The following is an 11,221-nucleotide window of genomic DNA, read 5'->3' on the forward strand; positions in this document are numbered from 1 at the left end:
TTATTTCTTGTCTTTTTTTATTTTTTTTTGTGATGCTCCATAAGACCAGCATACCAGTTAAAACCAGTATACAACTTTAGAAGGTAAAAAGGCTTCCAATCAAGTTTTAAAATATATTTATAAAAATCTACTGTATTTTATTAAAAATATACTTTAAAAAGTATTTAACAAGTTAATGATAGTATACAGATATTTTTGTTTTCTCACTGGGTAAGGGGGTGGGGTTAGCGTAACTTTCTGGGCAACCCTAAAGCAAGTAATTCTGCAATTCAACAATCCTTATCTATTCATTATTTAGAGAACTTAGACTTTTTTTACTTTATCTTGATGAGATGAAAGAAGGATTTCACTAATCACAATACAGAAGTGTCAGAGAAAACACATTTTCCCAGATGGATCATAATGAGCTTTTATTTTTCATCACTGTCATTAAATAGGGATCTTGGCATCTCTTTTTAGGTCACGTGATATAAATACATGAGTGTGTTTGGTTCTCGTTCTATTCTACATGAGAACACTTCAGTCAGTAAAATCATTCATTCATCAGATGAAATATTCCAGGCCTTTGTTTCTGTCTGTATCAAGCTCCTGTTTCTCAATCTCAAAACGTTTCATGGCAATGAAATACTGCACAAATGGCTCACCAAGCGCTCCACGAATCACGGCGTCTTCTGCCAGAGCCTCTAAAGCATCTTCTAGTTTAACAGGAACCACAAACTGTTTCTCCTGGGCTGGAGCTCTGTTAAGACCATGATTTATGCTGAGGTTACGCTTAACACCATCCAGACCAGCTGCTATGGTTGCTGCCAAAACTATGTAAGGGTTTGCCATTGCTGAGCCGAGCCTATTATCGATGTAAGTCTCCCGTCCACCATGGAGCTTCACGTTAAAGGCACAGCTGTTGTCATTGCAGCCACATGTGGCGTAGAATGGGTGCTTTGAATCTTTGCCTTTAGTAAGCTGATTGCGGCAGCCGATGCCTGGTGCCATTAGGCAGCTCAAAGCTGGTGAGTGGTGGAGAAGCCCACCAAGCCATTTCTTGCCGATATCGGATAGCTCCTCAGTGTCTGAATGAAAAAGATTTCTCCGGCCGTTGGCATCCCATATGCTATGGGAGAGTAATCCCGAATTGTAGATGGTTTCATCAGTGAGGAAGGTGGCAATGTAGTTATGCTTCCTGGCCATCTCTTTAATTCCAGTTCTAAAGGTGAAGGCACTGTCCGCAGCATCAATTCCAAACATAGGCTTGAAGCAGATCTCCATCTGTCCTGGACCGCTGGAAGATGCAAAACTGTCCACATCAACACCCATGTGGTACATCCCTCTCACAAGCTGCTGTAGGAAGGGCAGGTCATGATTGCTCAGCAAAGTAGTGGCAGGGAAAAAAACAATCTTGGGGCCCATCCGTTCTGGAGCCCCTAAGATGCAGCATTCATATATGAAGGAAGAATGGATCGAGAACCCCATGCTTTGAAGGTGACCAATCATCAGCTTAGCTATGAGGCGAGGAGAGGTGCGCAGTGGGATCCCTGTGATGGTGCAAGGATCACAAATTATACGAGCGGTCTGTTCAGCCCAAGGAAGAACCCGGAAGGTAGAGAGATCAGGGATCAGAAGAACATCACTACTAAAATTGGCAGCAGTTGGATGATCAACCTCATTGTCTTTGGGGCTCAATGTCAGCTCCAGGTAGCTTCTAGGCATGGGCACACCATAAACAGCTTTTTCCTGTAATACCAGTAATGAAATGATTAATGCAGTTGCATGCAAAAGTTTGGGCACCTCTGGCCAGAGTACATTTTTTACTTTTTTGACGTATTCCTTTACACTTGGTTAACTTACAAAAACACAAAAATACTAGTTGTATTATGTGAAAAGTTTGGACACTCTACTAAGTCAGTGCTTAGTAACACATCTTTGGCAGATATCACAGCATGGAAATGCTTTTTGTAGTCAACTACAAGCTGTTTCAGGCATTTTTAGACTCTTCCTTGCAGGACACATCTAGTCCTACAATATTCTTTGACCGTCTTATGAGCACACAACTAGGGATGCAAATGATTAATCGACTTTAGATTAATTGTCGATCAAGTGGTTGCTCGAACAAAATGTATTAATCGCGATTAATCGCTAGAGGGCGCTACTGTAGTAACTTGAACAGAGCGTAACAATGAGAGGTGAACACGTGTCGCGAGAGACCAAGGTTGAAAACAAAATGAAGCGGGCGAAAAGAAGTGCGGTGTGGGACCATTTCAACATTGTTAATTGAGGCAAAGAAGTCAAATGTTCTCTGTGTAAAGCGGTACTGAAATACAACAGTTCCACTAGCTCACTCAGTTATCATTTGAACAGCGTGCATGCAGCTGTCCTGCATGGCACCAGTGCACCTGGTCAACCTAAAATCACAGCTACACTGGGAAGGCGAGCGTGTGATGAGAGAAGGGCGGAGGGCGTTACAGAGAGGATATGCAGCAGGATCGAGAGAGATTTGATGCCAATCAACACAGTTGACGGTGCAGGATTTCGATCTCATTGCGTTCCTAGAGCCAGGCTACAATATCCCTTCGAGGCCACCAATAACATCCCGCCTCGAAGCTCGCTACGAAAAAAAGAAGAGTGAGCTAAAAACAAAGCTAGCTACTGCTACTGCTGTAGCCCTGACAACAGATTGTTGGACGGCTCTAACAACAGAAAGTTAAATCACCGTGAGGTGCCACTACACTGACGAGAACTGGCAGCTAAAATCTGCAGTGCTGATTACGACGAACATGTCGGACAGACACACCGCTGACAATTTAGCTGACAAGCTCAATGATGTTGTGGAGACTTGGGGACTCTCCGGTCGCGTTCCAGCGTGTGTTCACGACAACGCTAGAAACATTGTCCAAGCAAACAGCCCCACACGGGTCAGCTGGAAATGAGCTGCATGTTTTGCACACACGCTAAATCTCGCAGTCAGTGATGGCTTTGCTGCTGCTGGGGTAAGCAGAGCAATAGTGGCAGCGGGAAGGTTGGTGAAACATTTCCACCTGTCTATTTTGCTGTAACCCTATACAAATTAAGGCAGTTGTGGATGTTTCAGTTGAGGATTTCCTAATTAATAGCCTAGATGCAGTTTCTTCATGATCTATTATTATTTTTATGATCTAATATTCTGTTTGGCTCTCTATTTAATTTCTTCTATTTAAAAAAAAAATATGTCTAATGTTTCAAATGCAAGAACTGAGCCAGTCCTTAATTAATTTTTTTTAAATTAAAGAATGTATTTTGTTATACCATAAAAAACATGTCTGCTTTCTTTTCCTAATGCATAATTACTTGAGGAATATATAATATAATACAATACAATATAATTATCATAATATACTTTTTGAACTCAGCGTTTTAACTATTTAGCTGATATTTTTAAAGGCCCTATTGAAACACTGAAATTCAGGTGAAAAACGCTGGTTATCAATTAATTGAAAGTCGATCGATAAGATCAATCAACTAATGATTAATTAATTAATCGATAATTTGCATCCCTACACACAACATTTAAGATTTTCAATACTCAAATACTCCTGGCTTATCTAGATGTTGTTGCATACTTCAGATGTTGACTTTTGTAATAAAGTCACAGGTAAGGTTTCCTTCTGATGACTGTGCAGATCATGCTGGTTCAAGCAACACTGCACAGTACAACAGTACACCACCACTCCTGTGTCAGCTAAACCTTATTTACAGTTCTTTGCTGTCATATGGGGGTTCTGCCTTGCCTTTCTAGCCTTCCTCTGCTTTAGGGGCATCAGCTTCATTTTCAGGTTCTCAGGCAGCTGATTAGAGGAGGACATAGTTGTTGAGTGTTAGCACAAGGTTGGAAGAGTCAGAGAATTTATAATGTTTTGGAGATGTCATGCACTCAACAATCCGATAACTGCAGAAAATCCGAATTCGATCAACACATTTACATGTACTTGAGTAATCATACAATGGGAACTCCAGGTCTACATGATTTCTGCTTTGCAACCGACCAATAAACTTACAGAAGAAGATGTGACATGGACATAATGTAAAACTCAAACTTCATACCGTGGCTTTTTTTAAACATTGCACCTATTTACCTGAAAATATGTATTTACATCATCTAGAAGATGAAGAATATTTAAATCCTTTTTTCCCCGTTTGGTTTCAGCGCCTCTCCAATATTGTTTTGCTGCCATGTCACAACATCCACCATCTGTTTTTGCATATGTGGAGACTGAGACATCCGATAGATATCGGATTATGAGTATACATGCATTGAGAATCTGAGATCGGATTTCTTAAATGGATTTCTAGTTTGGAGAACGTTGTTTACGTGACCATTTGAATAATAATGTATAGGCACTCAATGTCTAATGACAATTCTTCCCTTGCCTAACCTGTCCAAACAAGTCCATTAAAGCCTAAAACGTTAATACAGTTTGGAGATATAAAACTGGAATGATGTCCAGTGTTTTGCACATCCTACAATTACATAGCTAACTGAATATATATATATATTTCCCTTAAAAAAAACAACAAAATAGGTTATTCAGCCAGAAGCACCCAAAATGTAGCATACAACTGAATCTTTATAGATTATCAATACTATTTTAATAATAAAACTATTTTAAGACAAATGACATCAATTAAGCATGAAGATATTTACTTGAAAGAAGCGAGCTGGGACCATCTTGGATCTTGACACACCATGGAGATCTGTTGCTTCAAAGCGAACAAAGCCAATGTTCTCCCGAGAAATCTGCTGCTTTATCTGTTCAACCTCCGAAATGAAGTTTTGTGACCCATGAGATTCTGTCTGCGTATTGTCTTTGTTATCTATGGAGAGTACCAAAACGACCAGCGTTAAATATATGGACCAGCAAAAAGGCTGTGAGACACAAAAGGTTTCAAAATAACGTATTTCATTTTACAGCTCCATTGTAAGGCACACCGACCTGTCTGTGAGGACCAAGTGTCTACCCGGTGAGATCTTTCACTGGTGGGTGATCTAAAACCAGATGGCCTGTTTGTATGACCATCGGTCCTAGATGACCCACCAGAATCCCAGCCAGACGAAACACCTTCTCTTGGTCTTGATGTTCTTCTGCTGCTTGACAGAATGGGTTTGAAAGTTGTGAAAGACTTTGATGGAACCTCGTCAGGTCTGCAATCCAGCCTCTGTCCAGGCTTGTGGCTGCTGGGACTAAGTGGCCGGGCCTCATCCCTCTCTCTTGCACTCAGCAGGGAACTCTCTCTTAATAGACTCTTCAGTTCTTCCATTGTTTGTTTAGAAACACCTCCTTCTGTGGGGGGTGAGCGGCCTTGGTGGTCTTCTCTACTCCACTCATCATTTCTCACGTAGTCCTGATACTGGGATTCAGTAGAGATAGTGGGTCGACAGTGTGGGCCGATTGAAATGACTGTAGGGTTTTCAGCAGGGCTTGGAGCAGAAAAATTTGTCTGGACTATGGGCACAGGTTTCCCTCCTCTTTCCCAGTCCGAAGAGGCTACGTGTTTACCACTTACCCTGACGCCCTTTCTGCTATGGCTCATACTGCCTCCGTCTACTTGGTCTGAATCCATGCTGGGTGTTTCCTAAATTAATGGTTAAAGGTTTTCATCATTGTAAACATGCAAGCAGATTTTTAGCATAAGCTAGGGTTTGGCCAATATGATGATATTTTATTATTAGCATGATAACTCCTTTCTTAAAATTAACATATTACAGTGACTTTAATTACTACCGTGCATAAAAAAACAAATGAAATCCGTTTAAAAACTCACTCAAATGCCAAATAGCATTACATCCACAAAGAAAACAGAAAACTGTACCTTCTCTCTAGAGCTTTTTGATTTCTGCATTTTCTCTTCTGTTTCTTAATCCCAGTGGTTTCAAATTTTATGAGCTCCAACTTGAAACAAGAGCTATGGCCGAGCACATCTTTTATAGGCCACTGGTACAATGATGAGGGGTTGGAACACACCAGAGCAAAGTGGTTCACACACCTCATAACCAATGACTGAAATGCGCACGCTCATCCTCCCATTGGCCAAGCCCACGAGCCGTCTAGGCTGTTCAGTGACCCTTTGTATAGGCAGGGACTGGTGAAAACAATGCAGTGCATCAGCTTTTTGCACAGATCACTAAACGTTATTTGTCAAACTTTCTAGAATGATGTATTTCAATACAAAGAGAAAGAAAATCTCACGGCCATTGTTCAGCCCATAATGTAGGCTTCACATGCACAGTGACTTTCCGGTAGATGCACTGTAAATGTGCCTTGATTGGAGACTTTACGTAACTTTACATGCACAGGGGCCACTCTCCTCTTCACTGCGCTAAGCATTGCGCTGGACGCCAGTCCTGTGCACTGGTCTTTTTTATTTCAGTCGTGATAAGAAACGAGAAGTAAATGGAACAAATTCCTATCAAATTCTCTCATTTAATTCGCGCTGCCATTTCACTACGTAGGCAAAGTACAGTAGCTATGTGACCTGATTTTGTGAAACGCGTCCCTCCCCTACTTCCAGGGTGCGGTTACTGCAAGCACGACCCAGGCTAGCTGTAACTGGTTGAAGCCGAGAGTCGCTCATTAGACACGACGCTCGCGCTGCGGCTGTATGGTGAAAACCCACTTCAAATATTTTACGGCTTTCTTGGGACCGGCTTTATGGTTAAGCTACAATCTTCAATGAGTAAGCATATTCCAGTAAGTAAAAACGAACTAGATTTAAGCGTGCTCACTTTATTCAATTAAGATGTCCCTTCCTTTCCCTGGTTTTTTAGTTTCTGCAAAGTGTTCTCAAAACGAGGTCACTGTGTTAGCCTGAAAGCTAACTAGCTTAGCATCTTTTAGCGTCAACGGCCTGGACACACGAGCGTGTTGTGAGAAAGAAATACGTTTATGTCTAGCTTTTCTTGATATTTATGGACGGTTTACAGTACTCTGTGAGATGTAGTATTTACCAGATTTTTTTCTACCGCAGTATCGTACTGGTGCTATGTTCGTTAGCTAGCTGAGAAGCTTTGTGCTTTAGCTTACTAGAATGTCGGTGCGACGAATGATTAGTCTTGGACGGAAAGATTGTCCATTCGTTGTATGCGTGGAGAACAAACAGTTACGCGATTTTAAATGAGGATGATGTTGTTCGTTACTTAAATTTTTCAAGTTATTAGCTCAGATTCTTTTTTCACGTCACCCACATTGGGCCCGACAGGTTGTCAGTTAGCTATCGTTAGCTAGCTTTCCTGCGGCATAAGGGGTCGGGGTTAGAAAATTCTTCTTTCATCCGAGTCTTGTTTCTTTGTAAGGGAGCTTACTAACTGGCCTATTAGCTTTCAGCTAACTAACGTTAGTTAATTTATTGTTCTACTAGCCGCAAGTTCATTTCAGAATTCCCCATCTAGTTCAGTGCATGTTAGTCCTAACGTGACTTCAATCTAAGGTAGTTAGGTTAACTACAAAGGGAGATATGAGAACAAGATCAAGCTTAGTTTCAACCACCGAGATTAGCCTTTTGCCGTAAAATACAAATGACAAACGCATAGATGGAGTGAAGCGGTTACACGTCGTTTTCTGACAGAAAAAACAGTCCCTGCCCTCTATTAGCGAGTCACGACGGCGTAAATAGCTCATTCCCGCTATGATATCTGCTTCTTATTCGATTCAAAATGGTATATGCAACAATATATTGACCTCACGCAGATAAAAGTGGTCTGTGATCCTGTAGCAACGGCACCACCCTGTTTGTTTACCTGCCTCTGACCCCTCTACCCCTTTGGTTTTGCCATTACAGCAGTTCTGTGGTGTATTGGGTCACACATTTATGGAGTTTCTGAAGGGCAGTGGAGACTACTGCCAGGCTCAGCACGGCGTATATGCAGAAAAGTGAACGGCGAGCCTTGCTACCTCACTGGAAGAGAGACTTGTGTGAGTGTTTTAACGTTGGCGGGATTGGACACGGAGAGCAGGCGTCCACAGCAGCCAGGCCGGTCTGGATGGGGTAAAAAATCTCCAGAAGTGCACTGCCCTCGTTGGCCCTCCGTCTCCTCGCTCATCCGAGGACCAGCCTTTTTTTAATTTATTATTATATATTTTTTTTTAAGTTTGTTTTCCCTTTTTTCTTTTCCATTCCCAACATTTGCTCTTTACACCATCATTTGGGTGATTAATTTCTTTCTGACTGTCTGTGGCAGAATTTTATATTTTTGGGTTGTTGAAGTATCCTCCATTTTTAGTCGATTTTGGTTAATTTTTCATCGTCAGCAATGGCCCGTATGAATAGACCTGCCCCTGTGGAGATCACCTATAAAAACATGAGGTTCCTCATAACCCACAACCCCACCAATGCCACTCTAAATAAATTCATTGAGGTGAGCCTCTATATAGCCTCTATATATTGTCACTACGCTTTACACAGTTGTATATAACTCGACACTCATTACATGTTTTCTTGATTTTCTAAGTGGAAGTAAGTTAACACCTCGATAGGGAACCTACAAGGGATATGGCTTTTTCTGCTAATTTTAGTGTAGTTCTCTTTACTTGCTGGCCTCAACATTTTATATTTTGTATATAAATCGGTTTATGTTAAATTCAACAGATAAAGTTATTGAGCATTAAAATGTACAGAAATGTGTTCTATTTAGTCAGCGTTAACTTATTTTCATGTTTAAAATCAATAAAACAAGTTGACAATGTGTTCCCAAATTTTGCACACAACTATGTAACTTGCAAAGCTGACAAATGCAGGTTTTGGTTGAAGTGCCCCCTTAGGTTCTGTTCAAAGCCTGGATTTTTAATGCCAAAATGAAAAAGTTGTCCTTTAAAAAATTACTATGTAGCCATGAGGATAAGGGGGGACGACTTCCAAAGCCTATACAAAGCATATGTATGTATGTATGTATGTATGTGTATATATATATATATATATATATATATATATATATATATATATATATATATATATAAAATATAAAGTATATATATATAATATACTTTATATTTATAAAGTATATTATACATACTTATAAAATATAAAGTAATATTCTAGAGGGTAAAAAGAAAGCCATAAGTCTTTAAAACCAAGCCCTATTCCCTGTTTGATGAAATGTTAAAATCTCATTTGTGCAGCCATCTGAAAGACATTCCAAAACGATTAAACGGATTTATTCTTTAACAGGAACTGAAGAAATATGGTGTGACAACTGTTGTAAGAGTGTGTGAAGCAACGTACGATGCCAACCTGGTGGCTAAAGAGGGCATTCAGGTTCTGGTGAGTCCAGTCGAAGGAATGTTAAAAGCATAATACTGAAAGCAATAACATACTTAATATAGTACATAAAATGGAAGAAACTGACTTCACATAAGCCTTTCGAAGCAGACGTTTCAACTAATCTTCTCTTTGTCTCAAAACCTGTAGGATTGGCCATTTGATGATGGAGCTCCTCCTTCTAACCAGATTGTTGATGACTGGTTAAATCTGCTGAGGAATAAGTTTAGAGAGGAGCCAGGCTGCTGCATTGCTGTCCACTGTGTGGCTGGCCTTGGAAGGTAATGTTATGTGGAAAACAGGTTTTACTAGCATGCCATTTTTAGTACATTTTTTGTGTAGGATCCAAAAGCTAATATAACCTACAGGAGAGATGGTTTTAGTGTTGTATCTGCATCAAAATTTCAAGACTATGTTTGAGAGCACAGCTGAGTATTAAACTTTTTGGTGTTGGACTACAATTCATCAATTTCTGAGATATTCAAAGTACAATGTTGAATGCGTGTACTTTTGCACCGACTAGAAAATGATTTAAACAAAGTCCTTATGCACAGTGTTATCTGTGTTTTTTCATAGAGCTCCAGTCTTGGTTGCCCTTGCTATGATCGAGTGTGGTATGAAGTATGAAGATGCTGTCCAATTTATCCGACAGTAAGTTGTTCTTGGGTTTTGTCCCCCCCTATACATATACATATTTTAAAAGCAGCTTTAAATCCTTAATTTAATACTTGCATTTGTTTAAAAAAGATGTTTTATGTTTGTGCTGCTAGAGTGTAAGGCTACAATACAACAGTACAGGTGAAAATTAGTCTGATTTAAGAATGTATATCAGCCCAGTGATTTATTTATTTATTTATTTTTAAATGTATCAGGAAGCGCCGTGGAGCATTTAACAGCAAGCAGCTCTTCTACTTGGAGAAGTATCGTCCAAAGATGCGTCTTCGCTTCAAAAACTGCTGTATTCAGTAGAGTTTGCACACTAACCTTGCTGGAGTAGCATTATCCAAATGTTTCTCTAATGTGGGGAGTTTGCTCTCTTAATTGGTGAACATGTGAAAATACTGCTAAATGAATCGAATCTTATTCATCTGTGAGTATCCCCTTCTGTCTTGATTTTACAACGCGGCCACGTTGTATGGTTTGTTGGCAAGTTTAGAGTGCTTATGTATGCTTGTTAAAATTTGAAGGATGTTAATGTGTTACATCTCTTGTTTCAGCCATTGGCTTTTTTTTTTTGTTCGGCAAGTTGTCACAGGAGTGCCCTCTGCCAAATGAAAGATTTTTATTTTTTTTAAAAACACATCTATGAAACAACACAAGTATGATTTAGTATTTTGTCCTTTTTTTTGATGAGCGTCCATAATGATGCCTGCCTTCCAGTGGATCATATTTAAATGCCTTACTAAAATGGAAAGAGGCCATTTCATGGGGCTAAGTCTATGGCATCTGGAGAAGTGAAACAGCTGGAGATGTGTAAAGCAGGAAAATCATGAGTTTAAAAAAAATCTATAGAATCATTTTTGGATTGTTGGGGGGGGGGGGGGGGTGACAGAAGTGTAAATGGAAGGTTTGGGATCTAGTTTGTGTTGTTGTTTATCCAGACTTTGTTTACTAATTACTGCCATGTCAATAGTGTGATGTTTGTGTTTTGGCTTCAAACTGGACCTGTGCGATATTTTGTATGCCTTTTTATTTGATGTGCGTAACTTAATACTTGGATACTTGATTTATGTACGGTATGTGAAATGTGTACTATTAGATTGGCTATTTATACTATCAGTGGGTATGTGTTTTAGTATAGTGAGAAGTTGTAACTGTTCACCAACTTGAGAGAGTACATTAAAGAAATAAAGAATACACTGAAAAGACAAGTTGTCTCTGCAGTTTGCATGTGAAGACAGTGTTTATGCGTCCATGTTTCGCATACAAAAACATGCAGAGC

General features: G+C 39.9%; 2 protein-coding genes across 3 annotated transcripts; one reads left to right on the plus strand and one right to left on the minus strand.

Moving 5' to 3' along the window:
* Nucleotides 1-395: 395 nt before the first annotated feature.
* Nucleotides 396-6,090, minus strand: lgsn (lengsin, lens protein with glutamine synthetase domain). The gene is made up of 4 exons (XM_017716675.2): nucleotides 5,839-6,090; nucleotides 4,962-5,601; nucleotides 4,673-4,842; nucleotides 396-1,728 (listed from the first exon to the last, which is right to left on the minus strand). The coding sequence occupies exons 1-4, from the start codon at nucleotides 5,866-5,868 to the stop codon at nucleotides 544-546; spliced, it is 2,025 nt and encodes a 674-aa protein (XP_017572164.1). The 5' UTR covers nucleotides 5,869-6,090; the 3' UTR covers nucleotides 396-543.
* A 460-nt stretch (nucleotides 6,091-6,550) lies between these two features.
* Nucleotides 6,551-11,150, plus strand: ptp4a1 (protein tyrosine phosphatase 4A1). Of its 2 annotated transcripts, none has more exons than XM_017716651.2 (6): nucleotides 6,551-6,702; nucleotides 7,804-7,937; nucleotides 9,190-9,282; nucleotides 9,430-9,560; nucleotides 9,856-9,930; nucleotides 10,152-11,150. In XM_017716651.2, exons 1-6 carry the CDS (start codon nucleotides 6,678-6,680, stop codon nucleotides 10,246-10,248), a joined length of 555 nt encoding a protein of 184 aa, XP_017572140.1. In that variant the 5' UTR covers nucleotides 6,551-6,677; the 3' UTR covers nucleotides 10,249-11,150. The 2 variants fall into 2 exon arrangements, with proteins under 2 accessions (XP_017572140.1, XP_037401165.1); XM_037545268.1 differs by having other exon boundaries at nucleotides 6,559-6,716; nucleotides 7,804-8,380.
* Nucleotides 11,151-11,221: the final 71 nt, after the last annotated feature.

The sequence above is a fragment of the Pygocentrus nattereri genome, chromosome 15 (assembly GCF_015220715.1).
Source record: "Pygocentrus nattereri isolate fPygNat1 chromosome 15, fPygNat1.pri, whole genome shotgun sequence".
Classification (NCBI taxonomy): domain Eukaryota; kingdom Metazoa; phylum Chordata; class Actinopteri; order Characiformes; family Serrasalmidae; genus Pygocentrus; species Pygocentrus nattereri.

Excerpts from the sequence above, each read along its gene's own strand:
- lgsn (XM_017716675.2), bottom strand. The coding sequence starts at position 5,868 with ATGCAGAAATCAAAAAGCTCTAGAGAGAAG. Across the intron at positions 5,602-5,838 it reads CAAAAAGCTCTAGAGAGAAG|GAAACACCCAGCATGGATTC; the intron begins GTACAGTTTTCT and ends CCATTAATTTAG. Across the intron at positions 4,843-4,961 it reads CACTTGGTCCTCACAGACAG|ATAACAAAGACAATACGCAG; the intron begins GTCGGTGTGCCT and ends TACTCTCCATAG.
- ptp4a1 (XM_017716651.2), top strand. The coding sequence starts at position 6,678 with ATGGTTAAGCTACAATCTTCAATGA. Across the intron at positions 6,703-7,803 it reads TAAGCTACAATCTTCAATGA|CAGTTCTGTGGTGTATTGGG; the intron begins GTAAGCATATTC and ends TTGCCATTACAG. Across the intron at positions 9,283-9,429 it reads AAGAGGGCATTCAGGTTCTG|GATTGGCCATTTGATGATGG; the intron begins GTGAGTCCAGTC and ends CAAAACCTGTAG.